This window comes from Pygocentrus nattereri, chromosome 21, assembly GCF_015220715.1.
Source record: "Pygocentrus nattereri isolate fPygNat1 chromosome 21, fPygNat1.pri, whole genome shotgun sequence".
NCBI lineage: Eukaryota > Metazoa > Chordata > Actinopteri > Characiformes > Serrasalmidae > Pygocentrus > Pygocentrus nattereri.
This window is the reverse complement of record NC_051231.1, coordinates 4,086,761-4,103,107: the sequence shown is the minus strand read 5'-3', so window position 1 is coordinate 4,103,107 and position 16,347 is coordinate 4,086,761. Positions and strand designations below refer to the sequence as shown.

The window sequence follows — 16,347 nt, the reverse complement described above, 5'->3', positions numbered from 1 at the left end:
AAAACTGGAGGCTACCATCACTGCTGTGACCTTCTTGCCAACTTTCCATGATGACTGTCTATTCAAGTATTTTGGCCTTAAAATGAACAGACGAGCACACAGAAAACTGTTTTACTGAGGAATCACATCATAGTTGAGATGTAAACCAAGTCATTTAAGTGGTTTGATGTAAAGTAAATTTACTCCGATTACTCTACACTCAGTGCTGGTGATAGGAACCAGACATCTGAAAGGTTCAATACCTCTAAAAGCTCCCTTACTGAAGGTTATTATGGAATATGCTGTGAAGTGCCCAAGGCATTGGTTTACAATAGTTTTGAGAACAGATTTTGGCCTAAAATGGGCGAAACAGTCCCCAAGCAAAACCTACTTTAGCCATATATAACAATGATTATGGTAAAATAGTGCTAACTTTAACAAAAAAGGTTTTGCTTGGGGACTGTTTCACACATTTTAGGCCAAAATCTGTTGTAAAACTATTGCAAACCAACGCCTTGGGTATTATACAGCATATTAATAACTATTTTTCATAACAACCTTCTGTGGGGGAGTTTTTAGAGGCATTAAACTCTTCAGACGTTTGGTTCCTAACACCACCACTGTACACTTCTACAATTCTAACTCCAAGTTTCTCTAGAACGGAATATGTCATGTCAAACCACTCTAAATGACTGTGTTAACATCTTAACCATTTAATTACGCAGACACTGTATGAAACTGGTGGACTTTCTCTTTAGGTACACCGAAAAAAGTTCATAGTTCAAGGAAAGTAAACACTTTCCAGTTTTTTTTATCTGATGTAACCTAAACTCCTAATTTTCCAAAGCAACTTGAAAAACAATGCAACCACAATCCTTTATCTACAGTGCATCAACTTAAAAGGACTGCAAACAGACTTTGTTCTCGTGACTTTCCAAATTAAACAGGCTAGAGGATATTTGGGGGTCAGAGAGTGGCCAACTGAGCGCAAACAAGACGAGAGTACTGAATACATTAAGAACCCTAGGAGCTAATACGGCTATCTTTATGCTCCCCTGCAGTTTAATGCTGACCATTTAGACAAGCTACCGGAATGTTCCTTCGCCGTGGGCCGTGGCTTAACCTTAAGAGCTAAAGATCAACCTTTTAAAATGGTTTCGCAATTTTCAAACATACTCGATAGTAATAATATGATTCTTTTGATTTAACTGGGGGAGGCATGGTGGCGCTGTCGCCTCACAGCAAGGAGGGCCTGGGTTCGATTCCCCGGCTGGGTGACTAGGGTCCTCTCTGTGTGGAGTTTGCATGTTCTCCCCGTGTCTGCGTGGGTTTCCTCCGGGTTCTCCAGCTTCCTCCCACAGTCCAAAGACATGCAGTCAGGCTGATTGGACGTGCTAAACTGCCCCTGGGTGTGAGTGACTGTCTGTGTCTATCTGTCTGCCCTGCGATGGACTGGTGACCTGTCCAGGGTGTATCCTGCCTTCCGCCCGAATTCTGCTGGGATAGGCTCCAGCACGCCCCCGCGACCCTGACGGAGAAGCGGCTTAGAAAATGGATGGATGATTTAACTGAAGTAGCAGCAGTAACAGATCTGCTCCAGAGGACGGTCTGAATGGACTGCCATCTCAGCTCTACTCTTCATTTCCATCTATTCCACTTACTGTCACTTTGCATGGCAGACGTTTACATTTCATTTCACCTTCTATGCTCAGGACACTGTTCACAATGTTGTCTGTTGCTAAGGACCCACAGTTTACACCCTTGAATAACACTTATACAAATAGTCACTGTTGCTAAAGACTTTTCTCTGCTGTATTGTCCATTGTTCTGGTATTAGTGAAGACTGTCCTGTGGTGAGTGTTTCTTTACTTTATTGTGTAGCCTTCTGCGGGGCTTTTTAAATTCAATTCAAAAGGTCCCATTAGGGACGGTTTCCTCAAGCGAAGGTCCGGAACATCATAACGTCTAACTTGCATCATGATTCAGTGCCATATACTCTGTACTGAAGTAGCCGAGTAGGAATATCAGCATCTTATACAGTCAGCAACTGAATATCAGACCAAATAAAGTCCAGTATCAGTGAAATTTCAACAATATTTATGGTCAGTTTTCTTTCTCGATCACGTCATGTGAAACAACTTCCCTCTGACTCACTTTCATCTCCAACACCTTGTCCTTCACCTGCGTGGCATCTCACTCACGCGAGTCTCAGAGCTCATCGTAATGCACAGATCTGATTGGCTGAGTAGAGTCTCCTGACCAATACCGTAATGGCTAGAAAAGTTACGCTGATTAAAACAGGACCGCCCCATTGAAATTAAATAAATCTCCATAGTTTATTGGTTATAGGTCCAGGTCTGCAGAGGACAGCATCTGTGACTGGACACGGACCGCGGTCCGCCTACTAGTGACTAATTTCAATTATTTTTTCAAAATTTCAGCATAAATCAAACGGTAAGATGTAAACAAAGTCAGTGGTTTGGTGGGAAATCCTCCAGTCAGAGAAAACTACTTTGTCAGCACTGTTTAAAATGGTAACGCTAGGAACTTCCAAAGTATTTAAGATCTGTAAAACTACCTCACAGTATATGAATTTTAAATTTTTAAACTGTGCTTATGATAGTTTTAAGATAAGGTTTTGGTCTAAAATGCATTTTTCCAAACATGGCAGACAAGTACAAGCAGGTCCACACACCACCACTCCTGTCGCAGGTCATTTGCTGTCATATGGGGGTTTTGCTTTGCCTTTCTGGCTAGAATACGAGAAGTTCTACATGAGACTTAAATCTAGATCTTGCCTTGACTTTCACAGTTCCCCTTAACTGCCATTTCAGAAAGTAAATTAGTTTGGCTTTGTTCACACAGCAGGTAAAAGTGGCCCATTTCTGATCTTTTTCTTCATATGTGACACAGATGTGTGTCTGTGTGTCAATGTGAACGGCAAAAACACTGAATCTGACATTTTCAATTCCGATTTGAGACGATTTGAAATCCGTATCCGACATGCAGCAGTCAGATTGGAATTCATGTGACTTTTACGTCAATCCAACCCCACATGCGTCATAATTTCACGCTGCTCAGACCTCAAAACATTTAGGTTGATGTTTCTGTACTAAAAAAATTGAAGGCACTTGTCACAACCGCTAAATTTCTTTTCGAAATCTCTTCGAAGGCGGCCGCAGGAGAACGAGGCTGCTGCGGCAAAAGTCCGAAAGCAACGTTTAAAAGAATCTGAGGACGCGAACCAAATAAGCGGTGGCACCTTTTTCACAGCTCGAACATATTCTGGGTGATGAGCCCAGCTGCCAGCCATCTGAACTTCATGAAGGCTCCTGTGATGCTGGTGAAGATGAAGCTGATCCTCTGGGAGCGACTGGTGTTCGTCATGGCTGTTCACCTTTGGACGAGCCACGTGAAACTCTGTTCTTTTGCGCCTGTGGGCCGGTTCAGGAGCTGATCTGTTCAGACTGATGTCGCATACACATCACATTTAAAACATATCGTGAACAGCTAAACAACAAAATGAGACGCGGTGAGAAAATCAGATTCGGGCCACTTTTACCTGCTGTGTGAACAAAGCCTTTGATATCTTTTTATTGCCTTTGTAGGTATCAGTTAGCTTCGTTTTCAGATCCTCAGGGACCTCTTTAGGGGAGCCCACGATCGTTGAGTGTAATCATGTTTGGGAGAGTCTGAGAAATGATTACACCCAGCAATTTTCATCAGCTGATGATGCTTAGTGAAATGCCTGACCTGCCTAATCAGCCATCACGAGTCAATTAAGGCCTTAAAAGTTCATTTAAGTTCTGAGACCTTAAAACTGGAAGGGTGTCCAAACTTTTGTACAAGCTTTTTTGATTCATTTATTTGGTCTACGCCCAAATCTTTGTAGACATACAGAGGACATTTAGGAGAGGAAATCAATTCTGGGTTGCAAATATTGTGACCCCTGGTTCCACAGACCACCATGTGACCCCTGGTTCCACAGACCACCACCGCAAAGAAATTCAAGCTGGTTTCTCGACAACAAACTACGTCGCAACGGCTGAATTAAGCAGGCGCTTTGAAAAATCTCTGGAATTCACCTATAAATGCAGCACTGGAACTATATTGTATAACTCACTCAACACTTGGCTGAGGTGGAAGGAATGACGAAGTGTGACTTGACTTGACTTGACTTGACTTGACAGCCCAAACAGAGCATCACTTCAAAGGACCTGGAACCTGGAAAACGGAAACAGCTTCGTCCACCTGTATCACGATGGACCCTGACCGCCTTTCACAGAACGTGACAGACCGAATGAAGGAGGTTGAACAAACCTGCTTTGCTAATCAGATCGTTTGGCTCTCCCGGAGGAGAGAAAGTAAACAGTAAGTTACTGATAGGAGAGTGCGTGCCGTCCGAGACGGAGTCCTTACTCAACAGCCCTCGTACAGACAGAGGGACACTAATGAACACATGACTGCTGACAGACAAACAACAGAAAAACAAGACACAAACAGAGGTCACTGCCAGAGGAGGGCTTGTCCACTCACACAGACCAGAACCACAGCTGTCCCCAGCTATCCTCCTCATGAAAGCGTAGGGTTTAAAACAGCTCTTGTGCAGGATGGAGGAAAACCGTGTTGACTCGGTCATGCGTTCCCCACCCTTTTCATTCCCTCCTATCAGATCAGGATTAAAATAAACTGACTGTAAGGAAAAGCTCTGGCAGTTTCACCCAGTTGGGCTTCATAAGAACCACAAAGGAGCATTTATCCAACTTTCTACTTGCCGTCTGTCACAGTGTCTCACAAATCTGATTAAGGATATTTAATCTATAGCCTAAAAAGGCCCTTCAGGAGAAACTTTCGAGTGGCAGTGATAGGAACCAGGGGTCAGGATGTCCACTAAGTAAATAAAACGATTATATTCTCAATCAAAAATGAAGCTGACCTCCTCATATCATCAGTTTTTATGTGTAAAGCTTATAACGGCGAATAATTATTTTTAGGGGGGAGTTTTTTTGCATGACAACACTCTGCATGCACTGAATGTATAAAACGTGATGAAACCAGGGGTGGGCAACATGGTGATAGCTCAGTGTTGATGTGATACACAGGCACAATAAGCTTTACTGAGCATGTCGTGTATACAGACTAACAACGGTTCATTACGAAGCGATGCTCGTTTCAGCGGATTAGGTGCGGTTTGTGAAACACTGAATAAAATACTACAGATATTGCAGCATTTACAGGTTCTGTTTGGTCTGTTCCAGCTTTTTATCGTATCTCAGAAAAACTAAATATTGTGAATTGTCAACACGTCTAAGTATCGGGACATATTGCCAAACAAAGTCTGAGACCTTGTGTATTTGTTACCACTTCATGTAGGTGAGGGAGCTACTTAGAGGCATTAAACTCTCAGGACGTCTGGTTCCTACCACCCCCACTGTGAACGACTTTGATTCAGTAATACCTCCAGAATAGACAATTTCATATCAAGCCCACTCTGAATGACTTTGTGTGCATACTAATGGTTTCATTATGCAGAAGAGTTGAACAATCACTGGACTTCACCTTTAAGTTTAGTGTAACACCCCTAACTAGGCTTACAGGCCAACTGATTTACGTCCAGGTCCCATCCATGTCCAACCAAAGCAAAACGCCACTGTCCTTGTGGGCAAAACAGCAGTTTTTGGGCAAAGTGAGACAAGCGAGTCCACTTACGACTTGCTGAAGAAGCCACCAACAGTGCTGCCCACGAAGAGACAGAACTGCTGGGCGAAGAAGACCAGGGTGATGCCCTGCAGGGTGGCCTGGGTCTGGCAGCGCAGGTCCAGCACGGTAGGGCCCAGCAGGGCCAGGCACAGGCCAAAGCTGAAGAACCCACTCCAGTAGGTGAGCGTGTGCTGCCAGTGGCTCCTGAACAGATCCCACATGCGCTCGTCCACAACCTTCAGGATGAGGTTGCAGTTGCGGTCAAGCACCCTGCCGGTCATGCTGGCTCAGGCGAGGACTTCACTCACGCACAAACGCTCGTGCTTGGCTTTAGGAAGCCGCGCGTGTGAGGCGTGGCGCTTTGAGCTCCGCCCACCGAGGACTTCAACATGTCCCTCTGAGCAAATGCGCGTTATTAACCTGCTCACAGCCCCAGGGAAACTGCTGAAAAACGAGCTTTACCCCGGCCTTCACAGCCTCTTCAGCTTCTTGAGACCACCACTTGGTCATGTTCTCCATAACGTTCATAAGCTCCATCCAGAAGCTGGGCGTCGTGTGAGGCTGTAGCTCTTCTCTCCAGTCTAATAGACGGTGATGTCATTTTAAACCCTTATAATAAAAGAAGCTGAACTTTGTTTTTCTACTGAAAGTCGACCCGTTTTTCCCCAAATCTGGGCTCTAAACTATAAACAGACGGGGTCTCTTCAGTGATCTGCTCTGGAAACATCACTTTTAGAGAACAACACAAAGAGCGGCGGAGATTTTTGGCTTTCAGCAGTGAATCGTAAGCATGTAGTGATATGTGGAGATCATAAAACACACGTTCTGTTCATCTGAGGAGCTTTTACAATAAAATAATGAATAAAAATGTGCATTTATTTCATGCAGTTTCTGAATAATTCGCCTTATGATTTGATCACTTATATTCAGATGGACAAACCAAAAATACCCCCTGGAGAATAAGAGGTTAACTAGGAGTCGATGCAGCGCCTCAGTTCAGCGCTTGAAGAACATCTTGGACCATTTCTCCAGAAATGAACCCGCTGTGATGTAGACAAAGTGATTCTGAGTGGTTTGAGGTGAAAAGCTCAAAACTCGCCAAGACGAAATGACAATGGTCATGATAGGAACCAGAGCTGCTCTGATAGACAGACAGACAGACAGACAGACAGACAGACAGACAGACAGATAGATAGATAGATAGATAGATAGATAGATAGATAGATAGATAGATAGACAGACAGACAGACAGACAGACAGACAGATAGATAGATAGATAGATAGACAGACAATCAGACAGATAGATAGATAGATAGATAGATAGATAGATAGATAGATAGATAGATAGATAGATAGACAATCAGACAGACAGACAGATAGATAGATAGATAGATAGATAGATAGATAGATAGATAGATAGATAGATAGATAGATAGACAGACAGACAGATAGATAGATAGATAGATAGATAGATAGATAGATAGATAGATAGACAGACAGACAGACAGATAGATAGATAGATAGACAATCAGACAGACAGACAGACAGACAGACAGACAGACAGATAGATAGACAGACAGACAGACAGACAGACAGACAGACAGACAGACAGACAGACAGACAGACAGACAGACAGATAGATAGATAGATAGATAGATAGATAGATAGATAGATAGACCTAACCCCCTACCGCTCCCCTGGTGCTGTGGATAGGGCTGCCCACTGCTCTGGGCAAGTGTGCTCACTGCCCCTAGTGTGTGTTCACTAGTGTGTATGTGGTGTTTCACAAAGCAGTAACTCGACGAGAGCGATATGAATGAAGAATGATGAACTGACAGTGAATATACAGCAGAGAACACTGAACCAAGAACAGCCTCTCACTGAACTGAAGGGTTTAAATGAACCAGTGAGGATGTTTAGAAGAATACAGACTGACAAATGACACAGAGATCTATGAAAACCACAAATACCACCAGAGAAAATGAGAATTAAGTTCAGTAAATCTATATACAGGATATATCAGTGTGGTTTTCATAAACCTATTTTATTGTGCTAAAAGTGGTTCAGTGTGGCTCTGCAGAAACGTCCCTAACAATGACGAATCTATGAGGAATAAAAGCCTCATCTTCATCTCACTCCATCAGCTGAATGTGGAGCCATCGAAAGGCTTGCAGGATCTGGAGAAACACAGATCCATGAAAAATATGAGAGAAACAGCTGCAGGACACAAAGAAACCCAACAGAACGCATATAGAGAAACGTTTAGGCTTATTTAATGATGGCTAAACTCACAGAAAGTGCGAAGCAGAATTAAAAAAAAAATAATTCAATTCATTGCCTTGAATAACTAACCATTAAGTTGCTGAGGACAGTGGATTTAATACATATAAAATGCTGCTGTCGGAAGAAAACCTCGTATCTCTAAAATGGTAACTTTACAGGAGGAGGAAAAAACATACCTTACTGTTAATGGAAGTCAATGGAACCAGACATCTTTCCAAGTCATTTTGGGCCGTTTCTTTTGCTCCGTTCTTCATGAAATTTACATACAATACAAAGGACAACAGCTATTTCCAAATTATGTCAAAAACTGAAAAACGGAAAAAATGGAGATGCCAGGTTTTGTTCCGACTGCAGCGATAAACTAGCTGAACGTTTCCTATTCAGCTCAGTTTTGTCTTATTGTCTTTCAAAGCAATTTAATCCATAATAAATTTCTTTTCTACCTTGTAATTTTTTTATGTCTAGTTTGCTTATTCTAAAGTATACATTAAATAGTAAATTTATAAAAATTCTTTCAGTTTTCAGCCAGAAATTTTAACTTAGGTGTATTAGTAAAATGTACAGTTTCAGGGATGGTAATGGAAGGGGGGAGGGAAGAAAGAGAAAGAGTGATATGGAGAGGAGAGACAGACTACAATAATAATAAAAACTTTTTAAATCAATTATGCAGTTATGAAATAGCTCCTGACAAACAAAATAACAACTAATCAATACGTAATAGTATCTTATCCTACTTTAATAAGCAAAAATAAACACATTAAGCACAACATATAGCTTAAGTACAACAATACACTATTAAATTCAACTATATATAACAATATATATACAATTGAGTGCAATATACACTGAGATGCTAGTCTATTAGGCGCACCTACCTTGTATCTTCACTCACTGGCCATTTTAAAATGTACTAATACCTTATAGGGTATTTGGATGTAGGTACAGAATTGCAGACTGTGGCTAATGTATTGGTGCACAAGTTACCAGCACAGCACAAAAGGACCACCACTGTGTTTTTATTACTTGGGTGGTGGCACATTAGGGTGGCGGAGACTTGTTGGTGTGATTTACTGTGAACTATAAAAATCACTACATTTCTTTGAACATAATAGTTTGGAAATGGAGATCACAGACGCTTTAGTCATTAAAAATTGGCCGCTCAATTAATAACGCACTTAATAATACAGTTAAAATGGCACATGTTACATTGGACCTACTCTGTATAATATATACAGTATATACACCTATATATGAGACTCTGGATGGCAGGCAGGGCAGCTAGATGGCCTGTAGTCTCGACAGGAGGTGCTGGATGTGTTTCTCCAGGCAGTCCCAAAGAACGAGAGCCGGCGCTCCAGGATCTGCATAAACGTGCTCCTCTCCACCAAAGATGTTATCCAGCAGGAGCTTCGCCTCATCCTGATAGACAGAATCAGCTGGTATTTGCTGACTCACTTCACTCAAAACAGTAAGAACACAGTTCTACTCAGGCACTGGAAAATGTCCAGACATGGTCTGTATGAGCCTTTTCAGTCTGGCTTTCAGCACTTCATTTCCAAAGCCTGACACGAATCAAACCGTGTCTCTCAGGGTGTCCCACAGGGATCTGTTTTGGGCCCTTTGTTATTTACTATCTTTACTTCTTTTTCTTAGGCTGAACTGTGAGAAGACTGAACTTAGGGATGATGTTATAGCCATTTCTCATTCGGTTCATAATCTAGGCATTACTTTTGTACCACACTTTGTTTCTCAAATTCCATATCTCTTCAGATTTAGACCGGTACTACCCTTTTTTCTTTCAAATCTAAGCTTTTAGTAGCGTTATCCTCCTCAGTGTTATCCTGTTGCACCCCATTTTATTACCATTTAAATGATGTTACTTACACTCACATGTTTGTTGTCTGTTATTTACTCGTTAATTAGTTACTGTCCACCACTGCCAAATATGTATCAGCTGTCCGGTCTGAATAATGCGGCTATCTGAGCTGCACTGTTACTGGTAAACAGGTAAGTAGCTGTAGGGACCTTCACTTACGGTCAGCTCTTTAGCACCCTCCCTGGTCTTCCGCTGCCGTTTCCTCCGCATGTAAACATCAAGAAGAAACCATTTCGGCGCTCAGGAAAACAGTCGAACGACCGAAGAGCTGAACTTCTTTTTCAGCTTATAAGAACGAGGATAGAGCGTTTCATCCATTCCAGCTGCGTGACAGTGTGGGAATAAAAACTTGTTTACAAACTTGTTTACTTCGTTTGGTCTCCCTGGAAACAGCATTAAGCGTTGGATGCTAGACAATCTGCTAACACGTGTGTTTTAAGATTAAATGTATTCATTTAAAGCTCACCAAAGACAGCATAGATGTTTTTTTTAAATACTACAGAAAAAAAGTACATTTTTATGTTTTAAAACAACATAAAAAAATCTGTAAAAGTACTGAACAACTGTATACGTTGCAAATTCACAAAAAGTAATATAATAAAAGTCTTTTTAAAATAAATGATTTGCCAGTTACTTTCACATTAACTCTACATTTATGAAGTCAGTACAAAAACATGTAAAAAAAAACAAAGATCAGTGCCATTGGGTTTGCTTTCTGCCATGTCCCTAAATGTTTGAGTGCCAAAATAAGGACCCAGATGAATGTATTTGTATAATTTAATAACTTATTTGGAGGTAATATGGTACAGCAGAATATTTGATTACTCATTTTTCTATTTTTTGAATGTTGTACTCTCTCTTTATTCGTCATTTGTACCCGAGTTCTCATTATCGTAATGTGTTTTCATCTTCTTCTTTTTTTAATCCCTTAAAAAGAGTTTGCATTACGTCATAAGAAAATGTAATTTGGCACGTTAAAAGAAAACTCGTAGCGATCAGCCTGTTGCAGTGATTAGATAAAACTGCAAAGGGTTATACATGATATGGCCAAAAGTATGTGGACACCTGGCCATCACACCTGCATGAGCTTGTCGGACATCCCATTCCAAACCATGGTCATTAATATGGAGTTGCACCTCCTTTGCGGCTGTAACAGCCTCCACTGCTCAAACGAGCCTTTCCACAGGATTCTGGAGAGTGTCTGTGGGAATTTGTGCTCATTAAGTCAAAAGAGCATTTGTGAGGTCTGCCAATGACATTGGACTAGAAGGACTGGCTCTCAATCGACGTTCCAGTTCATCCCAGGGGTGTTCAGTGGGGTTGAGGTCAGGGCTCTGTGCAGGACACTGAGTTCCTCCACACTAAACTCATTACACCGTCTTTATGGAGACTGCTTAGTGCACAGGGGCTCAGTCATGCAGGAAAGGGCCTTCACCTTCATTTACTTAGGATTATTAAACATCCAGTCAACACATGTCCACATGTCAGACTCGCCTTTAGTTTGCTTTATTGCTGTGTAAGACCTCATTCCTACAACTACACCCCCAAGTTGGGACGCCGTGTAAAATGTAAATAAATCTCATAGAGTTTGAATAAGAGTTTCATGAAAAATTACTACTTTAAAATGACTAAAGTAAGTTGGTCATGTAAAAATCATTCACTCAAATCATTCAGAAATGATTGAAATAAAGTTATAGTCATAGAACTGAGGCAGACAGATCTCTTCAGCAGAAAACAGGCCTAACGTTTGCATGCCTGGGACAGGAGGAACTTCTGACCCAGGCACAGGCAGTGCATCGCAGAAAAGGGTATATTTGATAAGGCACCTGGAGAAGCCTGAGAAACACTGCCTGCACAACAAGCTCCTAATTAGAAGACTAGATAAGAACTGGCGAAAACTAGCCCAAATTAATGAGGAAAGTGCCCAACCAAAGGCCTTGGGGAAGGCAGGATGACGTGAGGATGAGAAAATTATATAAAAAAATATATCTTAAGAGTGGTGGGAAATAAGAGTTTTCAAAAGTCTTGGTAAACCAAGACGTAATGGGAACCAAAAGGTGATTCAGAGACATATACCAAGGGGAGAGGTGAAGAGCTCACCCCGAAATGGGATATAAAGAAGGGTGCTTTGTGATGATCTTTGCCACCTGAAGCGCAATAAATGAAGAGCGCCTTTTCCTCCCTTCCACAACAACTCAACAGCTGAAGTCTTTTATTCTGCTTTCTCTTATTTTTGGATGAATACTCTTTTACTTTTGTTTATTTTTGAAAGTGATCAGACAATAATTAGAACAAAACCACAGTACAGAATAGTCTTAGTATTTAAACCTCATACTTTGGGTTTTGGGCAAGGAGAAAATAGCTCTTGGTCCCAACAGACCCATATTTTTTTCATAAAACAACATGGAACATTTATCAGATGTTGAAAGTGAGACATTTCACGATTCCATTAAAACATTACCTCATTTAGAACTTGATGGCAGCAACGCATCTCAAAAAAGTTGGGACTGGGGCAACAAAAGGCTGGAAAAGTAAATGGTACTAATAAAAAACAGCTGAAGGAGTGATTTGCAGCTAACTCACATGACTGAGTATAAGAGCATTTTAGAGTGGTGATGTCTCTCAGAAGCAAAGATGGGCAGAGGTTCACCAATGTGCAGAAAACTGCATCTAAAAATTGTGGGGCAATTTCAGAAAAATGTTCATCAACGTAAATTTGTGAAGATTTTAGATATCAGACCATGTACAGTAGATAATATCTTCAAAAGATTCAGAGAATCTGGAGAAATCCTTGTACTCAGATGACACAGCATCAAAAACAGGTACGATTCTGTCCTGGGAATCCCTGCATGAGCTCAGAAACACTTCCAGACATCACTGTCTGAACACAGTTCACCGTATAATCCACAAACGCAAGTTAAAGCTGTTTCAAAGAAGAAGCCACATGTCAGACGATCCAGAAACGCTGCCGTCTTCTCTGGGCCAAAGCTCATTTAAAATGGACTGAGGCAAAATGGAAAACTCTTCTGTGGGCAGATGAATCAAAAATGTACAATCTTTTTGGAAACCATGGACTCTGCATCCAGCTTGTTATCAGCACACAGTTCAAAGCCTGCATCTCTGATGGTCTGGGGCAGCATTAGTGCCGATGGCGTGGGCAGCTTACACATCAGGAAAGGCTCTATCAATGCTGACCGGTATATGGAGGATTTAGAACAACATGTGCTGCCATCCAGACAGCGTCTCTTTCAAGGAAGGCCTTCATATTTCAGAAAGACAATAACCCACATACTGCATCCATCACAGCAGCATGGCTTCACAGAAGAAGAGTCCAGGTGCTGAACTGGCCTGCAGTCCAGACTTTTCACCAACAGAAAACACTTGGTGCATCATGATACGAAAAATCCAGCAGAGGAGACCCAAAGACGACCCAGGACTGTGGAGCAGCTTGAATCCTACAACAGACAGGAATGGGACGACATTCTTCTTCCAAAACTCCAGCACTTGGTCTCCTCACTTCCCAGACGTTTACAGACTGTTGTTAAAAGAAGAGGGGATGCTACACGGTGGCAGAAACGGCCCTGTCCCGACTTTTTTAAGATGCATTGCTGCCATCAAGCTCTAAATGAGTTAATGTTTTTCATGAAATGGTAAAATGTCTCACTGGCCACATCTGATAGGTGTTCTAGGTAAGTAAGGTTCTAAGTAAGGTTCTTGAGATTCGCAGATCATTGCGTTCTGTTTTTATTTACATTTATCTACATTTTACACAGCGTCCCAACTTTTTTGGAATTGGGATTGTACTAAGGATGAGCTCATTCATCCTCGTTATTCTAAAATTGATGACAAACTGCAGTCTTACTTCATAGTGTAAGCGCATGCAATGGCAATGGTTGCTTCTCAACACGAGTGTAGATCATTAACCTAAGACAATGATTTGTTTAAAGGAAATGAATCTATATTTACACTCATAGTTAACAAACATCATCAGCTGTGAATTACAGGCTCCATGTCTTATTTAATCATAGAGCAAAGCACCATATGGCTCTGTGTAATGTCGCCTACCCACTGTTCTAACAGTAGATGGGAAATTAAACGTGGCGCCTCTCGGATGTCGGGTGAGCGCAGCGCCTTGAATAAATCATCCTTCTTGTGACTTTGCTGATACATACTTATAATTGCTAAGGGAATATGACGGTGAATTTGTTTTTCACTGAGCATGAGAGGTTCTACCAAAAGACCCCAGTAATGTCCCGCGTCTCCTCTTGAGGTCTGGTGGAGATCTCAGTAAAGTGACTCACCCTGCGCTTAGATTTTGCCGAGATAGTAAAGCTTATGTTTATCTGCAGCTAAACTCTCAGCTCCACTTTATCTCGCATGTATCTCATGTCTCCTTTTTGCCTAAAGCTACTGTTCCTAAGGGATTGTGAGAGGAGCACCATGAAATCTCCTGAGCCATCAAAGAGTAACATTAGACTGATAACATCTTCTGGGACTAATTCTGTGAGTAATTACTAATCCAGGGACTTTTCATGATTAGATGCAAGGGTAAAAGTATTTTTTAGTAAAAGTTTTAATCTAAATTTTATTCTTTGGGTCAATATATGCCCTGCGATGAACTGGTGACCTATCCAGGGTTTAAGCTTCCTTCCACTCAGTGACTGCTGGGATAGGCTCCAGATGCCCCCATGCCCCAGAAGGATAAGTGGCTTAGAAGATTCAACTGCTAAAACATAAACAATATCCTTTATAGTTGTTTGATGAGCATTACTTAACATAGAGAAACTTCCAGACTCAGGCCCAATCCCATTTCACTCCTTGCCCCTACCACTTAGCCCCTAGCCCTCTGTTTATTCTCTGTTAGTAAATGTAATTAGTTTCTGTACTTTAGTATTTTTGGTGTATCTGTACTGAAGTTTCTCCGTTCTGGGCGACTTTTTCCTTTCACTCCACTACATTTCAGAGTCTAATATCCGACTTTTTCCTCCTACATTCTGAGAAATCTGTCGTTCCTTTTGGTTTCTGTGTGTATAAAAACGTAACATGTCAAAACGAAAGAAGCGCAAAGCCAGAGCACCAATCAGGGCCCAGCGGTCACTTTGTTTAGAGCTGGTTTTGACCTGTTGGTCATACCGACCCAGTGCAGCACGCGGTTCAACGTCAGCGCAGCAGCGTAAAACTTTGGGAGAGTCTGTTCAACATAAATGATGAACTAACCTAACTTTGTGTAAATAGAGCTCAATATAGAAATATGTCCACATATGCAGTCGAGACTGACGCGGCTTTTTTCTGAATTTCTACAAACACCGTTTCATTTTATAGTAAATTAGTTTGGGCTGGTTTATGTTTATGAACAGACGCCTACAGATCAACATAGTAAAGGAGCTCATCTGTGATCCTGAGTTTAAAGCCAGTTTTTATTCAACTTAAACTTGGAACTAAGTTGTAAATAAATCTGAACCTGAAACTTTGCTTGTGTGTAAAAAGTGATTTCAGAGCCACTCGGTTCTCCCTGATGGAAACTGTTTACCTTCAGTGTTTTGTGCTTCTGATCATTTTAATAGACGTCAGCGTCACTAATTAATGACGTTCTATTAAAAGACTGGTTTACCAAGAGAGACGCTGGAGGACTTTCACCTGAAATGAGTTCATGAAGCCAGTCTGGTTATAAAAATGATAACAGGACCAGATCAGAGCCAGAATTACTCTTTTAGTACTTTTACTTTATACTTAAGTACATTTGAAGGGAAATACTTTAGTACTTTTACTCAAGTGGAGGTCTAAAGGGAGGAACTTCTACTTTTACTGGAGGAATATTTACCTTGGGGGTCTCGACTTTAACTCAAGTACATGGTTTGTGTACTTCGTCAACTCATATGAGTTAATAGGTGAAGTGGCCCTTGGTAAGTAATTAACCAAGAAACATTTGTTTTTGAGTAAATGATGTAATAAATAAATAAATAAATAACATTTTTTTGTGGGGAAGCATCATTTTAGCCAATTTAAGGTAGAAACATCCCTGACATTAAATACATGAATCATTTGCCGGCCTGTACTCTAACGCTCCAAGGCCTCGGAGCCCCAGCGCTTCTTGTGTTATACAACAATTACAAAGTTCACTCTCAGTTACTTGCAATATGGAACTTTATCATTTATTTAGTTATTAATTATTCAATCACTTTTGGCTTTTTGTTTTATTCAGCAGTCACAATACATTCAGCTTCAGTATATCGAAATAGAATAGACATGTCACACAAAATATTTAATATCACATTTCATACAAAAATCTAAATCTTTTATAAAACATTTAGACATCATCTAAAGTCATTTAATACAGCCATCTCAATTTTCTGGCAAAAATTCACTGAGAATAAAGAAAACACTTGTTAAAATACATATATTAATTCTGTCCAATACATTATTTAAAATATTTTTTTTTGTTGTTGTTTACCACAAAACTCACATATAGGAGAACCAGAGAACTTCGGCTGCAGTGATGCTAAAGTTAA

At 41.0% G+C, this 16,347-nt stretch overlaps 1 protein-coding gene across 1 annotated transcript in view; it reads right to left on the bottom strand.

The window, feature by feature from the left end:
* Window positions 1–6,003, bottom strand: part of mfsd4aa (major facilitator superfamily domain containing 4Aa) — a 32,155-nt gene extending 26,152 nt beyond the window's left edge. Inside the window, exon 1 of the mRNA XM_017714801.1 lies at window positions 5,689–6,003. Coding sequence (XP_017570290.1) covers window positions 5,689–5,960 — 272 coding nt within the window. The 5' untranslated portion in view covers window positions 5,961–6,003. The remainder of the gene's footprint in view (window positions 1–5,688) is intronic.
* Between the last annotated feature and the right edge of the window lie 10,344 nt (window positions 6,004–16,347).